This window comes from Callospermophilus lateralis, chromosome 4, assembly GCF_048772815.1.
Source record: "Callospermophilus lateralis isolate mCalLat2 chromosome 4, mCalLat2.hap1, whole genome shotgun sequence".
Classification (NCBI taxonomy): domain Eukaryota; kingdom Metazoa; phylum Chordata; class Mammalia; order Rodentia; family Sciuridae; genus Callospermophilus; species Callospermophilus lateralis.
Genome location: NC_135308.1, coordinates 161,368,983 through 161,389,511, shown reverse-complemented (window position 1 = coordinate 161,389,511; position 20,529 = coordinate 161,368,983). Strand labels below are relative to the sequence as shown.

The following is a 20,529-nucleotide window of genomic DNA, read 5'->3' as shown; positions in this document are numbered from 1 at the left end:
ATCATGAAGGACCCGGATGACCACACTGTCTGCCACCTGCTCTTTGCCAACCAGGTCAGTGGACGTCACCCAAATGTGCCAGCTTGGCTTCCACCGCCAGGAGATGGGGCTGGACAGGCTGCCCAGGGTCCCACATGGCTCTGGATGGGGGATGGCTGGCACGTGAGGGGTCTCTGAAGGCTCTGTGTAGCGGATGGGTGGAGGTGCACCCCCCCCTACAGCCTGGGAACATAGTCGACGCCCACTGCCGGGGCCAGCAGGGGCCTGTGCCTCCCACCTGAGGTCCTGAGAGCACTGGGGAGCCGGAGCTGTGGGGTCCCACAAGGGCAAGGCCACAGTGTGGGCTGTTCCTTGTTAGCAAGGGGCACCCCACTGCAGTAGTAGGCACATCACATGCTGGTCCTCTTTCTGCCCTCTGCCCTGTGTCCCTCAGTGCCTTGGTCGGTCCCCTTGCTGAAGGGTTCAGGCCCCGTGGATCATGCACCTGAAGGTCAGAGTCCCCCTCCCTGGGCTGCCCGGCTGGGGAGTGTCCACCCTGCCTTCACCCAGCACTATTTGCCCCTCTCCGGTTGGCAGTGCTGCTGGGCCTTGTTCCTCAGAGTCCCATGAGGTCAGGGTCAGGGACACTGCACACTGACCTGAGGAGCCCTGTCTCTGAATGACCTGCTGACGCTGGGCATCGGCCTGTGGTCAGGGGCTCCGTTAAGAGGATCTCGAAGGGGATCCCTGATCCCCCAGAGGAGTCCTGGAGGGCCTCTTGGAGGGGGTGATGCTGGACCCAAGCCTGCAGCCTGGGATCTGCTTGGGGGGCTGCTGCAGAGGGTACGGGCCAGGTTGGGGGCGGGTGGTGTCCGCATTCCTGATCGGGGTGTAGCCCCGATCCCTGTGTGGCCAGCAAAGCTGGCCTGGAGGGCCGAGGGCAGCGAGGCCTCCATCTGAAGGGGACGGTTCCTGCGTGTTCCTGTAGCCCCTGGTGGTCGTGGTGAGGGGTGGCCATCCCTGAGCTGTTCCGAGTCCTGTTGAGTGTCCCCTGTGGTTCTGGCTTCTGTCTCGCCACTTGTCTTTGTAGTGTGCGTGGCCCCCTCGCCATTGAAAAGCTGCCCAGCCCCGTGTGTGTGCACCACGACCCTCTTGGCAGCAGCTCGGGTCTCCCTAGGTGGCGGTGGGGGCAGGCGAGGCGTCCCTCGGACTCTGGTGGGCTGTGCCCTCTGCCCTGCTGGAAGTCTGCCCAGTGTGGGAGCGGTGGCCGCCGCTGGCTGAGCGTCTCCAAGGGTGGTCCCTGTCCCCTTACCCACCCTGTGGCCCTGTCCTTGCAGACGGAGAAGGACATCCTGCTGCGGCCCGAGCTGGAGGAACTGAGGAATGAACATTCCGCCCGCTTCAAGCTCTGGTACACGGTGGACAAAGCCCCTGAAGGTGAGAGCGAGAGGCCCCAGGGGGGTGGCTGCCCTGGCCCTTGGTGCGTCCCATTTGGTGTCCCAGTGACCCTGTGAGAGGGCAGTGGTGTGAGCCCCTCTTGAGATGAGGAACGAGGGCTCAGAGAGGGGAAGTGAGTGCCCCACGTTGCACAGCTAGGAAACACCAGAGCTGGGGCTGGAGCTGTTCCAGGTCTCAGCTCCAGTCCTACAGCCACACCGCTGCCCCTCTGGACGGAGGAGGCTGCTCTCTGGGGTGGTGCTGGGAGGCGGGGTGGCCGCGGCGGTACTCCACTGTCCTCCCACCACCAGCCTGGGAGCGGGCCTGGCTGATGTGACCACCTCCGTTCTGCCCGTCCAGGTGGGCAGGCTGTTGACCGTGTAGGAGGCGGTGAATGAGGGCCACCCCAAAACCTGCCCTCTGGGAACCAGGCTAGCCACTTTCCTGCTGTAGGTAAACGTGTGGGTACAAGAAACACCTCGCTCCGTTGCTAGAAGGAGAGCAGCAGCCGCAGCTTCCTGGGGGGCAGTGCCAGTGGTGCTGGCTCCAGGCTGGCCGGACCCGAGGGCACTGTGGTAACGGAGTGTCCGGCCCTGTGTGGCCAGGCCTTTCCAGGCCCTCCTCTGCTCGCCTCCTTGAGCACCCCTCCTGGTCTACGTCCACCTCCTGCGCTGGCTCCGCTCCTGCTCTGAGCAGTGCGGCCGTTCCCCCAGACTCTTCCACAGCACGGGGCACACGGGGCCCGCTGCGGTAGGCTCTGTCCACAGCAGCGGGCTCTGGGGACTGGCGCCCTCTGGGATGACCAAATTGGGTTCTAGGCCTTCCAGACTGAGCCAGGCCTGGGCCTGGTGGATTCCGGGAATTGACAGCTGTGTCCTCAGGCCTCTGGCTGGACTGGTGTCAGCCCTTCCCAGCCAGCCCCTCCCTGCCACACCCTCCTCTGGTTGTTGGGGAGTCCACAGGGCCACTGGCCTGGGAGCTGGAGCTGCATTTTTTTCTCCAGTAACAAAAGGAACATTATCTTACTTATCTGTAGGGGGGCAGGGGGCTGTGGTGGGCCGTGGGGGGGCCTCTGGTGGCCCCTCTTGCTTCAGTGACTAATGGTGCCCCAAGGGTAGGTCCAACTTTAGCCCCCAAAGGAAAGTCCCCAGCCAGGCAGGGCCAGTGCTGACCCCTGCTGGTGGCATATGGCAATGTGGGCCACCTCCTGGGGAGTTAGGGTCATGGGGATATCTGTTCCTGCCTGACCAACAGGAGCTGAAGATGTAGGACCGCGCGGCCCCCTGCGGTTTCCCCAGGAACCCCCTCCAGCCCGTGTGTAAAGAAAAGGACACCAAGTCCCCCTCCTGCAGGGGACACGTGTCTTCAGCCCACACATTTCACGTCTGGCGCACGCGCTTCTCCCAGGTGGCCTTTTACAAAGTCCTTCCGCGTCTGCTGCCCAGCTGAGAAGACGTTCTCTGTGCCCCCGGTTCTAGGAGGGGGACAGGAAGCTCGGGGGTCACACAGGGAGTCACAGGGGTGCAGGTGCGAGGGGGTGGAAGAGAAGCGAGGGCAGGGCTATGAAGCGGAGCCGGGAATGAGGTGGACCAATGCGCCGAGGTGCCCACGAGCCGCACGGCCTGCGCCTCGCTCTGTCTCCCAGCAGCCAAGGGGAGGCTCGCGGGGTCCAGGAGAAGACCCCTTGCCCAGGGCAGTAGACTTCCCGGCCCAGGTCAGCATCTGGGCAGGTGCCTCCCATCAGCCGGCGCCCCTCACCCCAGGCATCTGCAGCACCCCACTGCCCTGGCCTTTGAGAAGGTTCTTTCCGGGGGCAAAGAACAAACCTGGGTGCTCAGGGCGGGGAGACGTGGGGCAGGAAGCCACTGTCCCAGCCAGTGCTCCACTGGGCCACGCCGATAGGAGCACCAAAGGCAGGTGCTGGTGACCCAGCGTCCCTCTGTTCTGCCACTTCCTTATGCCACCCCGCGGGCGTGCAGCCCTGCTCCCTGCTGCCGCACTCTCTGGCCATCCCTGTCCCCCTCCCAAGCCACGCGGGAGGAGTTGCCTGAGTGTCACCCCTCCAGGTGAACTGGGGGCTGGCGGGGGTCAGGCTCCCACCACGGCACGAGGCGGGCGGTGTGCGTCAGCTGGCCTGCCCCTGCACCTCCTGGAGCTGAGCTGCTTGGCACGGTCGTGTGGGAAGGCCACAGCCGCAGGTGCCCTTTGGTCCCAACTGGTGTTTGTTCCACTGAAAAAAAATCTCAAAAAATGGTGCATTTCAGATGAGGCCTGGGCTGGGGCGCAGCTTGGTGACCAGCACCTGCCCTGCGGCTCCAGGCCTGGGGCGCCCTCCTGGCTGGGGAGCAGCAGGGAGCCCCTCCCGCCTGGACCTCTGTGGAACCCTGTGGGACAGGCGGGAGGGACTGAGAGTCCACACGTGGGGACGGAGGCACAGGGGCGTGTGGGGTGCCTGGCGGGCTGCAGCCAGGGTGACGCCCGCCTCCTCTTCCTCCCCGCTGCCCCCACCTGGCCCCATCTCCCTCACAGCCCTGCCAGCCCATGGCCACACCCCTGCTGGCCACGGTGCACGCAGATTGGTGTCTACTTCTTCCCTGGGGGTCGAGCACCCGCCTCCTCCCCAGCGTTGCCAGTTACTTGGAGGAATGAAAAGGCGCTCCAGACCCAGGGGACCCGGGGGACATGGTGTGCCTGGGGGTCTGCGGGACAGGGATGGACTGTGATGGACAGCTGGGGCTGAGCTGTTGCAGGCCCGCGGCCCTGCTTCAGGGGACAAATTCCGCCAGGCCCAGGACACCCGGTGGACGAGACTCTGCTCCTAGGGGCCCATGTCCTGAGGGGGTGGAGTCATGCCAGAACCTGTGGGAGGACATGGACCACACCCTGACCTGCACAGGGCAGGGCACTGGCTCGTGGACCGTGGGACCTGCAGCTTGTGTCTCGACTGTCCCTTCCTCCTGGCATGACCTTGAGCGACAGGTCCACATCTATAAGGTGGAGCCAGCACGCCCTGCCCTGTCAGCCCACGGGTGGTTGTGGGGGCCACAAGAGAGGCCAGATGGAGGCAAGAGGCTTTGCAAACTGTGAAGTGCAATGGGAGGAACACTGAAGGGCTCCTGGCCCCTTGGGTGGCAGGGCCTAAAGCCACAGGTGTTAGGGCTGGGGTGGGGCCCGCTGCTCACCCTCTGCAGCCTGTGTTTGCTGGAAAGGAAGAGGGTGGGGGGCACAGAGCCCCGGGAGCCAGGTGGGGGCAGCGGGTAGTCAGCGAGCCGCAGTCACCTGGTCTCTCGCCCCACAGCCTGGGACTACAGCCAGGGCTTCGTGAACGAGGAGATGATCCGGGACCACCTGCCGCCTCCCGGGGAGGAGACGCTGGTGCTGATGTGTGGCCCCCCGCCCATGATCCAGTACGCCTGCCTGCCCAACCTGGAGCGCGTGGGTCACCCCAAGGAGCTCTGCTTCGCCTTCTGATGGCCGGGCGCTGGCCCCACGCGCGTCGCCAGGAACTCTCCACGTCCGTCCTTGCCCCCCACCGCCATTCTTTCCCATCGGTTCCCCCACGTCCACCCCCAACGCACACTGGGGCCCCGGGTTCAGCCTGGCCTGCCCGTGCCCTGGTGGTCACCAGCTGAGCTGGCCCCTGAGGGGCCCTTTGGGAGCAAGGTTCTGTTTCAGGTGGGCCACTGCTGGCCACCTTGGGAACAGCTTCCCGTCTGGCACTAGCTGGTTCTTACCGGAGATGCCACCCCTGGTCTACCCCTGGTCCCCCCACCCCCAGTTCCCCCACAGCAAGGCCACAGGCCGAGGCTGCCTGCCTGCGCCCCACCCAGCCCTCCTGGCAGCCCCAGGTGACAAACGGAAAGGGCAGCCCAGAGCTGCAGGTGACCCAGAATGTCCCAGCCAGGGCCCTGGGACATGGCCCCCATGCAGCAGAGTCAGGTCACACCTAAAGGCCCTGGGAGGGTGTGGCAGGGGTGAGAAGCTGCCCCCCGCCCCAGCCCCCCTACCAGGCCTGGTGGGGAGGGCTCTGCAGGTAGCAGTGACCCCGCAGGGAACCTGGCATTTCTCTGTCCCTCTGTCCTGGCCTCTGCCTGCCTGCCTTGCCCCGCTGAGACCTGAGACCCCGGTGCCTCCTGTCCCAGCTGCCGTGACGGTGCCTTCCCCCTGTGGCTGTGCCGGCCTCCCGCTGTCCGCTGTCCCAGCTGAGAGCTGAAGTAAAACTGCTGATGCCGACGACTCTGGCCGCAGCCGGGTCTGTTTCTGCCGCGGATAGACTTAAGCCGTGGGCAGTTAGGAAAGAGCCGTGGCCGCCAGAGGCCATGGCTGACTGGGCCCCTGTCCACCAGCGGCTTCCCTCAGTGTCCCCCAGCTTTCCCCCATCAGGCCCTTGACCGAAGCCCAGGTGATCATGACGCACTTGCTGGGTGGTCAGCTGGTCTCCAGCTGACCGACTGGAAGTAATGGTGGCCCCCCACCCTCCTCACCAGCACCCACCACTGAGCTCTCCTGCTCCGCATCTGGGAAGAAGGTCCAGCCAGGGTGTGGCCCCAGGGGCTCAGCCTTGTCCCTCCCTGGCTGGTGGAAAGGCCCCCAGGCCTCTCTCACCCCCGGGCCTCCAGTGGGACCTTCACCTTCTGGCGACAGCCTGAGGAAGGGGGTGGGTCACCCCACCCCCCCTCCCCTGGGGAGGCCGGCTCTGGCCTGAATGGCTCTAGGCTGGAGACTGGTCAGAAGCACAAAGCCCTGTGCGGCCAGGGCGGCCACACACCCTCAGTCCTTCACACCTGGGCCCACGTGTGGGGCTCGACTTGGTCCCCTTCCTGTTACTGCTCCCTGGTCCTGGCACTCACTGGAAGGACACTGCACACCACAGGACATACCATTTGCAGGATGGTGACTTCAGGCAGACAGGTCAAGGCCCAGGGGAGGAATGTTCTTAAAGCTGGGCTGCAGAAACCTCCCAGGAGATGCACATGAGCTCCAAGAAGGGAAGGAGCCGATTCCTCTGGGGCAGGTGTTCCACAGAGTGGTAACAGCAGGTGCAAAGGTCCTGGGGCAGAGGAAGTGGTGAGGGCCAGAGAGGCTGGAGTGGAGTGGAGCAGGAAGAAATGCCCATCTTAAGGGGGTGAGAGGTATGGCCCCTCTTTCATACTGTCCCTGGTTCTTGGCCACATACAGGAGCAAGGCCATGACTCTGCCTAGGAATTGCAGGCCCCCATGGCCCTTCCCCATACTGTGTGCAGGGACTATTTGGAGCACTTGACACACACCAGGTCTCATTCCTGTCCCATCTGAGGATGAGAAAACGGCCAGAATATCAGGATTTGCAACTGGTCTTGCCCGAGTCCACAAGAGGAATTGGACCCGTTCTCCTGGCCTCAGTGTCCCCATCCACAAAAGGGTGAGGGGCTGGGTGATAGACCACTCTCACCCAGCATGCCCTACGGACCCCAAGTTCAATCCCCAGCACCTCAAAAACAGAACCAATTAGTGAACTAGGTCAGTTCGCTCACGGAGCTGAGTCCCCTTCCTCCCAGGCCCGAGGTCATTTAGAATAACGGTTTCAGCAGCCCCTGTTCCCTGGAAAGAGCTCACTGGCAGTATCACCTTCCTATGCAAGGAATTCAGTAGATCCACACAAAGCTGCAACTACCTTATGAAAGAGCAATAAAGAATCATTTACACCAAACCGCGCATATATCATTAAGCAAGCACTGAGCCCAAGCCCCAGGAGGCAGAACCCCACAGGGACAGCAGTTTGCACAGATGCAAGGTCCCTGCGGACTCCCAGCCCCACATGTGCAGTGCACTCCTGGGACAACAGGGCCAATTTCCAAACACCTTGGAGTGGAATTCTGGCTGCTGCCCAGCTGGAGGTTCCAGCTTGTTCACACCAAAGTCCTGTGCGTCCACAGATAGACCCAAGGCCCTGGCTCAGAGGTGTGTAAAGGGACTCTCCCCTCCAGGAAAGCAGGGGCTCTTGGGAGGACCCCGAAGTGCCCCTGGGCTGCCCCACCTCAGTCCCCACCCCCAAGTGCAGGTGATCCTTGTCTTTGGACAACGAAAGACCCCAAGAAGGTCCCAAAGCCCAGGGGAGAGAACCATTCCAGAATTAAATGATACAGTTAATGATTCATTGTACTGGCTTCGGGGGGGGGGGGGGGAAGTACCATTTTAATCTTTAACTTATCTAGGTTAGGGCAAGAGAGGGCCTTACCCCTCTAGGTTCCCCTGCATCTGGCCCTGAGGTCCAGCTGGCCCCAGCGCTGAGTTCCACAGTGGGCCTCCCTTTCTCTTAACTTCCTTGAGTACAAAATGCAAGGGCCGGGGGTGTAGCTTACTGGTACAGGCGTGGCTTCCATCCCTGTCCCCCACAAATGACATAACTCCACTTGATCTAATCGTGTGTTTTGTATCCGTGACGCTGGGGATCCCTGGCACGTATGGAACGGTAACGAACTGGACTATTAACTGCCCAATGGCAAGCGTTGTTTGTCCCATTTTACAGGAGGGCAAAGGCCCAGAGACTTGAGCGATTTGCTTGGGAAAATCCTGGGCTGGGGATGTGGCTCAAGCCATAGCGCGCTCACCTGGCATGCCAGCAGCCCCTGCGGCCAGGTTGCATCCTCAGCACCACATACAAACAAAGATGTTGTGTCCCCTGAAAACTGAAAAAAATATATTAAAAAAAAAAAAAAAATCCTGCGACCAATGGAATTGCAGCTTTCACTCAAACCAACATTACACGATGAAAAAACCTCAAAGCAAGGGGAACCTGAGGAACTCCTGTTCCAAGGACAGTACTTGTCACTACTAATCACCATTATGGCTTACTACACACACACAAAAAAATTTACAAAGAAGAGAAAATTCCCCACACTGAAAGATAACGTCACTAGCTACTGAGAAATAGAAACTTTTCAAAAAGCTGTACTTTTTTTAATTTATAGAGGACGGGCAGATCGCGACTCCCAGGCATCCCGCAAAGTAGGCGGGTCACCTTAGGGGCAACCTTTACCCGCTCAAAAATTCGTCTCACATTTGCAGTGAGGATTCGGGCGTCACCCCGAATCGTTATTTTCCTTACTCATAAGTTTAAGGCATGAAGAAATGCAGCTCTACACTTCCTGGGTAGCAGATTCTATTCTTATTAAACCTATGGTGAGTACAAAGTTGCTCGTTAAAGTTACAGCCTCATTCTTTTGAGGTTTGTTTTACTTGTTATTAATTTCTTATGACCTTTTAAATTTCATTTATTCAGGAAAAAGAACGGACCCCCTGGGCTCAGACCCTCTTTATGCAGATAAGGAGTACGCATCGCGAAGCCTGGTGGGAGTATCCACGCCCCTTCCGGTCCTTGCCTCGTGTGAACTGTCGCGAGAGTTGGTTGGACGGACACCGGAAGCAGATCGTCTCAGCGTAGCGGCCGAAGGGGCGGGCTCACGGGCTGAGGGCGTCTAAGCTGCTCTTGGCTTGCTCGGTGGCGCAAGATGGCGGACATCTCCCTCGACGAGCTGATACGGAAGCGCGGAGCGGCGACGAAGGGACGGTGAGTGGCCTTTTCTCTCTTCGGAGCTCGGGGTCTGCGGCCTAGCAGAGCTCAGGGCGGAGGAGGGAGCGGTCCCGGAGCAACGCGAGGGCCGGCTGCGCCCGCCCCTTGCTTCAACCGCGCTCCTCATTGGCCGCGCCGCCGCCGCCGCCGCCGCCGCCGCCGCCGGCCCGGCCGCCCCGCCGCCCACTGGCTGGCGGCGCCGTCGGGCGGGCGGACCCCGGACGGCGGGTGGGACGGCTGCGGGGTCGGAGCCCGGCGCGTGGGGAGCGGTAGCCCCGCAGGGCCGCGTTCCCGGGGGCCCCGCGCCGCGCCCCTCCTCGGCCAGGGGCCCTGTCCAGCGGGATCCCGGCGCTGTCTCCGCCCGCTGTCTCCACCCACCTCGAGTTAGGACAGCCGAAGTTTAGCGGAGAAGTGACTCGGAATACGGAGCTGGGTCAGCCCGGAGCTCCGAGTCCCCTCCCAGCCGCCTGTATGCAGCCGCCCCCTTGCACAGCATTTTAGGTTTCCTAAGCGCTTCCACAGACGGAGTGCCTCGCCTGCTCCCTGACCACCCTTTTCGTTTTCTTTTGAGACGGGCGTCTCGCTGTGTCGCCCAGGCTGGCCTTAAAACTCCTGGGCTCAGACGGTGCTCCGAGTGGTGGGGGTTCAGGGGCGCGCCTGCGCCCCTGGTTGCTAACTGTTAATGGCATCCCCATTTTACCGACGGGCAACTCGAGGCTGGGAGTGGTGGAGTGACTGGCCTGAGGCTACGGAGCCTCTGTGAGCATTGTCACCTGTCACCGCTGCCCAGTTGGCCTCAGGCAAGGGCAGAAAACAGGTGGGACGGGCTTCGGGATGTCCTGGAGCTGCTGGGGGAGGAGTCCTGGAAATGAATTGCAAGCTTGCGCACCGCACTTTTCTCTAGGACTCTTAATATTATGGCATTTCCAGCTTGGCGTGAACTAAGGTTGCCTGTATGAAGAAATGGGACCTTGGCCAGTAGTTTTCCAGTACACATTAAATAAATTTAAACGTCTCTGTAAAATAGTCAGGCTGAGAAACATCACTGTTTTCTCAAACATACATTCCCTGGGCAGATGTTTATTATCAATGACTCCTTGTGTCTTTGGCCAGAATTTCATTCTCTCTTTTTCTTTGTTATTTTTAGATATACATGACAGTGGAATGTATTTTAACATATTATACATTCATGGAGTATAATTTCTCTAATTAGGATCCCATTCTTGTGGTTGAACATCAGGTGGAGTTACACTGGTCGTGTATTCATATATGAACATAGGAAAGTTATGCCCGATTCATTCTAAATTCATTCTCTAAATTCATCCTAAATTTGTTCTTGCCTGAAATGTACACCCTCCACATGCATATCCACTATAACTGCTACTGCCACCACCCTGTGATTCACCAGCTAGCACTTTCACTTGGATTCTGGTTCTTAATACCTAAGCAGTATGTTTGTCAACGAGGTCTTCCCCTCACATAACTGATGTGGAGTTGGTTCTGGATCCTCTGGTGCTTCTGAATCTAGAAGTTCCCTCAGTAATTCCTGAGTGAGCCCCTTCCCGGGGGGAGGTGGGGGAGGGATCCTGAGCTCTCTGAAGTTGCTCCTCTCAATTCTGTAGTATCTATTCAGTCTGTACTTTTCTTTCTTTCTTTCTTTCCTTCCTTCTTTCTTCTTGTTTTGGTGGTGCTGGGTATTGAACCCAGGGCCTTGTACATGCAAGGCAAGCACTGACGATACCAACTGAGCTATATCCCCAGCCCCACCAGTCAGTACTTTCCTGACCTTGATGTGTGCAGTCTTGTGTTGAGGTGGGTAGGGCTGCAGGAAGGGGAGATGTGTGGATCCTCAGAAAGAGCAGGGCTGTGCAGCCAGCCACCCAGCAGACTCCACTGTTGTTAGGTTCTGTGCGCCTAGCCAGGTGACTTCTGAGCTGGCCAGTGTCCTAGATCATATTATAATAGTGTTCCTGGTGATAGAATTAAATACAAGAGTAAATGTTTTAAGCCTGTACCTTGTAGTAAGTGTTTAGCAAATGATGGCAGTTGTCATGGACATCTCCTTAAAGGAATAGAAAAATGTGACCCCTTGGGACAGACTAGGTAAAGATGGGGGCTCTAGAGTAAGATTGACAAAGTTCAGTTCCCTCCTCCTCCTCCCTTCCATATGGTCTTATGCAAATTGCTTAACTGTTCCTTGTCTCCCTTTCCTTGTGTATAGAAGTGGGTAATATCTACTTCATTAGGACTGAGTAAATCAGTATACCTAAAGTGCTCCAAAAAGAGCCTGGCAGTACTAAGCGCTCAATAGGTGTTATTTTGTCATTGTCATTGTTGAAGGCTTTTTCAGTGAAGAAATAACATGATCCAATTTTCAGTGCAAGAGTACTGCTGTTAGGTGAAGAATGTTAGGGCAGGTGTGCAGGGCAGAAGACTAGGGTAAAAGAAACTGGAGAACATGTTGTGTTTGGATTAAATCTCATCTGGAAACTTGTACAACCTACAAAGAGAAAAACTTTATCCAGGGCTGTCTATTAGAGACACGTGAGGTAGCTCAACATGGTGGGCCATGGGTGTAATCCCAGCTACTGAGGAGGCCAAGTCCAGTACCAGCCTCAGCAACTTAATGAGATCCTACCTTAAAATAAAAAGGGCTAGAAATGTAACTCTGTAGGAAAGTGCCCTTGCATTTGACCCCTAATACTGGGGGGTGGGGGAAAGATATGAGGTGTCTGAACAAATTTCAGTGAACAATGTCATTTCCTGTAGTTAATATATTCTATTTTATGTATTTCTTAGAAGAAATCACCATTCTGGGAACTTTGGTCTTAATGTTGTATGGAAATCTCAGGAAAAAATTTTGTTTCAGTAATTTTAGGTAGGACCTGTGACTATTTTAGCATTTTTCCTTTTAGTGGAAATAAACAAAAGATGGATTCTGTGAAAGTGTAAACAGCCTATTTCCCTATCTGTCTAGCCACTTGTTTCCTGTGACCCTGAAGATAGCATTTATGGAATGTGCTTATTCTCTTGCTGCTGTGTTCCTCAAGACTTGTAAGTCAAGAAAAGAGTCATTATTGTTACCTGGTCCTCCAATTAATCATCTTAAGATTTCTTGCTTAATGGGAAATTCTAGAACTGGAGGAGGTGCTTTGAGTGACACTTCACCCAAACCGTAGGACTCACATCTTTTCCCGCCATCCAATCTAGTAACTTCAAGCATAAGGAATGGATAGATGAGTCTCTCCAGAACAATACTGGACACCACCTACATTGTAGACCTGAGTGGTGTGTTGACTTCTGCCTTCAGATGTGATAGTGTCACTGAGTTAGTTGAAGCAGCTCTTCTTTGGATTGTTTAGTCTAGCTCTCAGAGGAGATAGCTGTGCTGCCTCCAACTAGTTCAAGTAGCCTTGAAGGTATTGGACTTGAGCAGCTCAGGGCAAGGTGCCCCATTTGGGGAGTCCTTGGAGCTGTGGGGGTTGGGGGCAAGTGAACTTTCCTGTTCAGGCCAAGGCCCCAGACTTGTACTCATTGCCTGTTTCCTTGTTGAGATAAGATAAGGGAAATATAGACCTAAACACAAGTGAGTTGTTACATAATTTGGAGGGGAAGGATTAGATTTTAAAATGAAACATCTGCTTAGGACTCTTGGGTAAAGGGATAGTGTCTTAGTGTCTTGTTTTTTTGTGTGTGTGTCTCTGAAAAACCTAATTCAGAGTTGAGACTTAGTAATAATTTGAATTAAACTCTTTTTCTTATAAAAATGACTTCAGAGGGGCTGGGGTTGTGGCTCAGTGGTAGAGCACTCACCTAGCACATGTGAGGCACTGAGTTCAATTGTCAGCACCACATAAAAATAAAATAAAGATATTGTGTCCACATACAACTAAAAAAATATATACTTAAAAAAAAAAAAAAAAAGACCTCAAAGCTGGTCATGGTGTCATATGCCTGCAAACCCAGTGACTCCGAGGCCAAGATAGGAGGATTGCAAGTTGATACCTAGCCTCAACAATTCAGCAACTCTGTCTCAAAATTTAAAAAAGGACTGGGGATGTAATCCAGTGGTAAAGAGCCCCTGGGTTCAATCCCCAGTACTTTGAAAAAAAGAAAGAAAGAAAGAAAGAAACTCAACATATACCTACTATAATCCAGAAATCCCCATGGATTATAGTCCACTGTATATCATTCAGGTCCCCCCCTTCGTGGGCCTGAGTCTTTAGGATTAGACATCTGTCCAGAGCCTCCTGCAGCTCTGCCTTCCACAGAGCCAGGAGGGTGAGGCATTGCTACCCCCCACAGACCCTCCCTGATTCTCAAATGTGTACCAGGTTCCAGTCTCAGAAATGGGGGCAGGGAGGGCTCAATGGGGCATTGCCCTCTCACTGTCCTGCAGTACTCTCCCCAGGACCCCACGGAGGACAGTTGCACTGTTGACATTGTTGGCTGAAGTAGAGCAATTAAAAGACTTGCTCAAAACCTCCCTCCCTCACCCTTCCTAAACATTTACTCAGAACAAAAGTGCAGAATGTGTTTTGGGAACACAAGCAGGCCCTACAGTGGGAGGTGAGGCTGCAGGCAGAAGCTGGGGTTAGATTGGAGGCTCCCCCCAGGGGTTGGGCTTTGTTGGGGAGCCCTCAGCAGTTCTTAGGCAGGAGGGTAACATAATTGACTCTATGTTTTAGAGACCTACCCCTAGCAGGAGAGTTTATTTGAAAAATTTTTGATGACTAATGCCTGCCTTAAAACCAGTACCGCTGCCTGCTGGGATGAATAGCTGTCTTTTCATGCAGGAAGAGGGAGCATGATTATAAAAGCCTGAACACTGGAGCCCCCTAAAGCTATTTGTGAAAGGAGTTGAAAGGACTGGCATAACCAGGGAACTGAATGCATCAGATTGAGGAATTGCTTGCTCACTCCCACTGTGGGTAGCTACTACATCCCCTGCCGGCACCTCCCTCCTGCACATGCACCTTTTCTGCTGCTCAGACAGTCGAGTGCTGTGTGCAGTGATGTCAGACTACATACATGGAGGGTGGTCCCCTAGGGTTATATCAACCTGGTGATGCCAGGCCATCTTAGTTTATGTAAGTACATGGACTTCTCAGATTATGTCCCTGCCATTAAGTGAGGCATGACTGTGTATTAAAATATCAGCACAAGCCAGACAAGGTGGCCCATGTTTGTACTCTCTGTGACTTGGGAGACTGAGGCAGGAGGATCCACAAGTTTGAGATCGGCCTCAGCAACTTAGTGAGAGCCTGTCTCTAAATCAAAAAATTTAAAAGGGCTGGGGATCTAGCTCAGTGCTAGAGTACTTCTGGGTTCAATCCCCAGAACAATGCACAACACACACACAAAGGCCAAGATAAACCGTCTCAATGGTCTTTCCTGCCAAAAAAGCATGATGGTATGTGTGTCCCTGGGTGTGACTGGAGTTCCAAGATTTTCCTCCATCTGGAAACAGTATTCACCCTTAACTTTTGTATTGTTTTATTTTAATTTTGAAGAGTTTCATAACAGAATGAAAAAATAGACATTGATAATACTGAAGATTATTTAGTTTTGATTCAAGATCTAGTCTTTACTTTTGACACATGCGTTATTGGTGTTTTAACTAGATATAATGAAGTTCAAATCTGTTCTTCAACATTAGTACCTGTGATTTTGAGGTTGCCTCCTTATTTATAAAATGTGAATAGTTACCCTATTCACAGGGTTATTGTGAGCCTTAAAGGAGGTGTGTGTTAGAAATCTGTCCGCCTGTAGTAAATGCAGGGCCCTAGACATTCTTAGGCAAGTGCTGTATCACTGAGCTACACACCCAGCCCTTCAAATCTTTATCTTTCATAACCCTATTAGTTGCCTCTTCTGTGGCCATAGTAGGCATTGCTTATCTACCCTGTGCTCCTGTGGAGTCTGGAAATTCCCTTGGGATTCTCAGTATAGCACTTCATACAGTCGTTGCTGATTATAAGAGAATGGAAACTATTGAGGAATATGAATAAGATAGGAGAAACCTAACCTCCCTCCCCTCCCCCTCCTCATGTGAAGGTTAAATGCAGTATTAGAGTGAGCCAGAAAATGTGAATCTGCCCTTTTATCCATTCTCCACTCAGGGATATGAAATTTGTTTTTAAGAATCTCATAGTTGCTGGGTGTGGTGGCACGTGCCTGTAATCCCAGAACTCAGGAAGCTGAGGCAGGAAGATTGCAACTTCAAAGCCAGCGTCATCAACTTTGTGAAACCCTATCTCAAAATAAAAAGGGCTGGGATGTGACTCAGTGGTTAAGTGCCCCTGGGTTTAATCCTTGGTACCAAAAAAGAATCTCATTGTTAACCTTAATTTAAAATGAGGCATTCATTATTTATCCCCCCACACACAGTCTTCCTGGTCTTGGTAGTGGTGTTTTATTGCTTTTGTGATTGGTCATACTGGGTAAGTTAACTTTTGAAAGCAAAATTGATGCGCTGGAGCTCTAGATTTACCCAGTTTTATGGTATCGTAACATGAAATTTTACAAGATAAGACGTCTCGTCTCCTTTAGTTGTAAATATCAGGAGCCCTTTGTGAGAGGTGCCCTGGTGATGGGAGGAGGTAGATTTTGGAGAAGATGGAAGTTAGGAAGTCTTTGGGAAGGGTCAAGTTTAGTTGGAGTGTGTTTGACTCCACTGTAGGGCAGACACAATTACTGACGAAGTCCTCCACTTTTGTTTATCCGTTTATGATGTTCTGTCACAGTGCAACACCATCATCTTTCTTTTCCAGGGGACCTTTTCTGAAGCTCTTGTGCCCTGGCTACATGGGTGCCTCCCTCTCTGCTGGCAGGGCTGATTGGAGGTCAGGATCCCAGCGGAGTAGTGGGTAATCAGTAAGGGCTGGCTCCTGTAGGAGAAGCCTTCGGGGCAACCATTATTTCTCCATATTACTTCCCTGGAGCTTGGAGTAGGAAGGAGGGAAACTTGGAGCCTGTTACAATGAGGGTAGCCTGTGGTGTCAGGTGACCCTGGAGTTCTGTTCTGTTTATGACCACTAGCTCTGTGATTCAGTTTTTCTAGTAATCAGGTGGAGATAACGGTAGCTAGCCTCAGAGATTTTGGGCCCAGAAGGAGGATGAAGGTATGCTAGGAGCTTCATAGCCTCCTTGACATAAGAAAGCCCTTTGAGTCCTACCATTTCCCTGATGCAGGTTTGACAAAGTTGAGTGGGTACAGGGTATGCCCCCTGAGAAGCTAGCAGTTCCATGGGAGATGCAGGCTTGTAAACAGATCATTGTGTGATACAGCATGATAAATGCCTTACTGGAAACTTTGTTGAATGAATTCTCCAAGGAGGAGGCCTTCATCTAGAGACCCAGATAGCAGAGGCTTTGTGATGGGAAAAGTAAAGGAATGCACATACCTGCTTGAACCATAAGAGCAAAGAAGCTGCAGGCCATGGGCTGGAATAGGCTTTTCTGCATCTGGCCCATGTAGAATGCCCTTTGACAAGCTGCTCTTCTCAGACACCCTAGGCCAGTATCTTAGCCTTCCCACGGCCCTCTGGGTGTTCCGTTGCTTATGGTATCCTCTCACACTTTGTACCTCCCTCTCTTGGAGTAGAAGTGTGGTGATTATTTGGGGATCTGTATGCCTCACTTCAGTTTGGAGGACCTGGAGACCTGTACTTTACCATGTTACTTTTGGTAATTTGATTGCCTGACCCAAGACTTGTGGCCTCGATGGGTATTCAGTAAGTGAACATTCTCATTTGGGATGCTTTCTACTGGCCCTGATTTTATATGGCTCTCAATGGCAATTGTTGACCAAAACCTTTTTTCCCATTTTATGAGTAGATTTCAGTAGCAGCTCCTGGTCTGAACCCATATCCTGTATTTTTTTTCAAAGGGCATTGCTAACAGATGTGAGAGAACTTAAAACTTTTTTTTTTTTTTTAAAGCCAGCGGTGGTGGGGCTGGGCGTAGTGGCACATGGCTGTAATCCCAAAGGCTGGGGGGGCTGAGGCAGGAGGATGGCAAGTTTAAAGCCACCCTCACCAACTTTGTGAGATCCTAAACAACCTAGTGAGAACCTGTCTCAAAATAAAAAATATAAAGTGCTAGGGATGTAACTCAGTGGTTAAGCAACCTTGGGTTCAATCCCTGTTAATTAAAAAAAGGTCAGTGAGGGGCACCCTGCAAGAAGGTAGGATCTTTATTCTCACCAAGAGCCCTCCTCGGGTTTCTAGATATAACCCTACTATTGTCCATGGCTTTACAGTCCATGGACCATGAAGCCTAGGGTAGCCTAGGCCAGGGGAGGTGAATGCTGTCCACCACATAGCTATTTCCTTCTCCCTAATTGTGTATGCGGCCTCCCTCCATACCCCATTCCTTGTGGCTCTTCTTTCTCTAATGCCTTCATCTTCCAGGGTCCAGTGTGTGTGTGCGCGCGCACGCGCGCGTGCGTCTGTGCAGGCTTACCACTGAGCCACACCCTAGCCCCTTTTTATTTTTAATTTTGAGACAGGGTCTCACTGAGTTTCTTAAGGGTGCTGAGTTGCTCAGGCTAGCTGTGAACTTGCAATTCTTCTGCCTCAGCCTCCTGAGCTGCTGGGAACAGGTATGCACCACCACACCCAACCTTTCCAGAGTCTTTACATGAGGAAATAGAGTAGGCTGAACATACAGCCGTCACCACGTTTTTGTTTTGTTTTTTAACTGGAGGTATTGAATCTAGGGATACTTTACCACCACTGAATTACAACTTATGGTCTAGCCAAGTTTCTGGTACTGGCCTCAAATTTAGAATCTTCGGCCTCCCAAATTTTACTGCAATACAGGCACGCACTACCAGGCATAGCAGCCCCCTCAACCTTAAACTTAGTCTAAGTGATTCTTTTAATGACCCCTCCATTCTCTTCCCTACCCCGTCAAACTCACTGGAAAACAAATCCTAAAGTAAGTTGCCATTTCCCAAAGAGAAAAATGGTACTGTGCATCATTGTAGTAATCTACTTGGGCTGCTATATAACAAAGTAGCATAAACTGGGTGGTCTATAAACAAGAGAAGTTTATTTTTCCTAGTGCTAGAGGCTGGCAAATCCCAAGATCAAGACCCTGGCAGGTTCCATGTCTGGTGAGGGTCTGCTTCCTTGTTCTAGACCATTTTTCACTGTGACTTCACAGGAAGGGGCCAGGGAACTTTCTGAAGACCTCTTTTATATGAATACTGATCCCATTGCGAAGATTCTACCCTCATAACCTACGAACTCTGCCTCTAATGCTATCACCTTGAGAGTTAGGTTTCATCAAAGGAATTTGGGGGACATAAACACTCAATATGTTACTGCTTTAAGTCTCTGGCATATTGGAGACAGCAGATGTGTTTGCATTATTCAGAGGATAAAGGTCTAGATTTTCTGTGGGGTGGGGCTGGGTATTGGGTATTGAATTCTACCACAGAGCTACATTCCCAGCCCTTTTTATTTTGAGACAGGATGTTGCTAAGTTGACTAGACTGGGATGTGGCTCAAGCGGTAGCGTGCTTGCCTGTCATGCATGCGGCCTGGGTTCGATCCTCAGCACCACATACAAAACAAAGATGTGTGTCCGCCGAAAACTAAAAAATAAATATTAAAAAATTTTAAACTGGGGCTGGGGATGTGGCTCAAGTGGTAGCGCGCTCGCCTGGCATGCGTGCGGCCCGGGTTCGATTCTCAGCACCACGTACAAACAAAGATGTTGTGTCCGCCGATAACTAAAAAATAAATATCAAAAAATTCTCTCTCTCTCTCTCTCCTCTCTCACTCTCTTTAAAAAAAAAAAAATTTAAACTAAGTTGACTAGACTGGTCTTGAACTTGGAATCCTCCTCTCTTAGCCTCCTGAGTAGTTGGGATTACAAACAATGTACCACTATGCTTGGCCAGATTTGCTTTTATTGGTACCAAGTAGATTCACCTTTGGGTACACTTTTGTTTATTCGAAGAGCCAGGTGGACAGGTGAGTAAGCAGTAGGAGGATCCCAGTGACCTGGGCAGTATGAGGAAGCCTCCTGGGAGGCCCAGGCAGTGAAGTGGGAAACAGTAGATAAACTTGTTATTCAGCACAGTTTGACCTCCTAGCACCAGATTAGGGATTCTCAGTATAGCTCTTCAGTCACCTGTGGAGTTCCAAATGCAGTCACCCAGGTTTCCCCCAGTTTGAGGCTTTAGTAGCTCTGGGATAGGGTCTAGAAGCTCCACAGGAATTTCAAGGCTCAGCCAGAGCTCAGCACCACTCATAAGGTACTGGGTCCTGTAAAAGGAGTGAGTCCCCTTTTTCCTTCCCTCTATGTGGACACAGTGAAAAGATGCTCTAGAACCAGGAAGCAGGCCCTCACCAGACATGGAACATGCTAGTACCTTGATCTTGGGCTTCTAGCAGCAGCTTCTAGCACCAGGAGAAATAAATTTCCTTTGTTTATAGGCTACCCAGTTTATGCTATTTTGTTATAGCAGCCTAAATAGACTAAGACAGGCAGAAAACTTAGCAGGTATATTAATAAACACAAAGGAGGGTGAATCAGGAAGGATTTCCCGAAAAGGAGACATTGACCTTGGAGTCTCCAGGTGGGACATCAGGCACAGGGGTGGGAGAGAGAAGTCTTGGGGGTGGGTCATGGATGGGTGAGTCAGGAAAAACCCATAGATCCCAGGAAGGACCTTTAGTGTTATACTCAGGGGGCATTGTTATTTTTTTTTTTTTTCTCTTAAGCTGCTGAAAGAGAAAGAATAGAACTTGTTTAATGAAGTTTAATCAATTTCTGTCTTTAACAGTTCCTGAATATTTGTTATTGCAGAAAGAATTTATTTTTCTTTTCTAAGTCTTTATATCTTTATTATTTGAGTTGTCTAGCTCTGAGACCCACATATTGACTTCCTTAGGTCCAGCCCAAAAGAGGCCTTAGAGGCACTTGCATTAGAGGCATCCTTTGTTAATCATACAGCCTCGCCAGGTCTGCTTCTCCCACTATAAAGCAGGCGTAATAGGTGTCACTCTAGGTGCTGAGAGGGTTGATTAAGAGTGGGGATGTAGCTCAAGCGGTAGCGCGCTCGCCTGGCATGCGTGCGGCCTGGGTTCAATCTTCAGCACCACATGCAAACAAAGATGTTGTGTCTGCTGAAAAACTAAAAAATAAATATTAAAAAAAAAAAAGAGCGGGGATGTGGCCAGGAGCAGTGGCACATGCCTGTAATCCCAGTGGTTTAGGAAGCTGAGGCAAGAGGATTGCAAGTTCAAGGCCAGCCTCAGAAACTTAGTGAGGACCTAAGCAACTTCGACCCTGTCTCTAAATAATTCATTTTTTAAAGGCTAGGGAGGAGGAATGGAGTTGTAGCTCAATAGTAGAGGACTTGCCTAGCATTTATGAGGCACTGGGTTTGATTTCTCAGCACTACATAAAAGTAAAAAAAATAAAGATCTGTCAAGAACTAAAAAAATATATATTTTTTTAAAAAGGGCTAGGGATGTGACTCAGTGGTAAAGTGCCCCTGGTTCAATCCCTAATGCAAAAAAAAAAAAAAAAGAAGAAGAAGA

At 52.5% G+C, this 20,529-nt stretch overlaps 2 protein-coding genes and 1 non-coding gene across 8 annotated transcripts in view; 2 read left to right on the top strand and 1 right to left on the bottom strand.

Annotated features, from left to right (window-relative positions):
- The window catches only part of Cyb5r3 (cytochrome b5 reductase 3), a 19,461-nt gene extending 13,809 nt beyond the window's left edge, over positions 1-5,652 (top strand). For both annotated transcript variants that reach the window (XM_076855352.2, XM_076855353.2), the window contains exons 8-9: positions 1,317-1,416; positions 4,715-5,652. In XM_076855352.2, coding sequence (XP_076711467.2) covers positions 1,317-1,416; positions 4,715-4,887 — 273 coding nt within the window. In that variant the 3' untranslated portion in view covers positions 4,888-5,652. The remainder of the gene's footprint in view (positions 1-1,316; positions 1,417-4,714) is intronic.
- Positions 5,653-8,370: 2,718 nt separating this feature from the next.
- LOC143398769 (U12 minor spliceosomal RNA) lies at positions 8,371-8,520 on the bottom strand. Its single transcript, XR_013091355.1, has one exon. It is a non-coding gene; the product is annotated as a U12 minor spliceosomal RNA (small nuclear RNA).
- Positions 8,521-8,717: 197 nt separating this feature from the next.
- Poldip3 (DNA polymerase delta interacting protein 3) overlaps positions 8,718-20,529 on the top strand; it is a 34,010-nt gene continuing 22,198 nt past the window's right edge. For all 5 annotated transcript variants that reach the window (XR_013091263.2, XR_013091262.2, XR_013091261.2 and 2 more), the window contains exon 1: positions 8,718-8,965. Coding sequence is in view for 1 of the 5 variants with exons in the window: in XM_076855344.2 (XP_076711459.2) it covers positions 8,907-8,965 (59 nt within the window). In the remaining 4 variants the exon portion in view is untranslated. The remainder of the gene's footprint in view (positions 8,966-20,529) is intronic.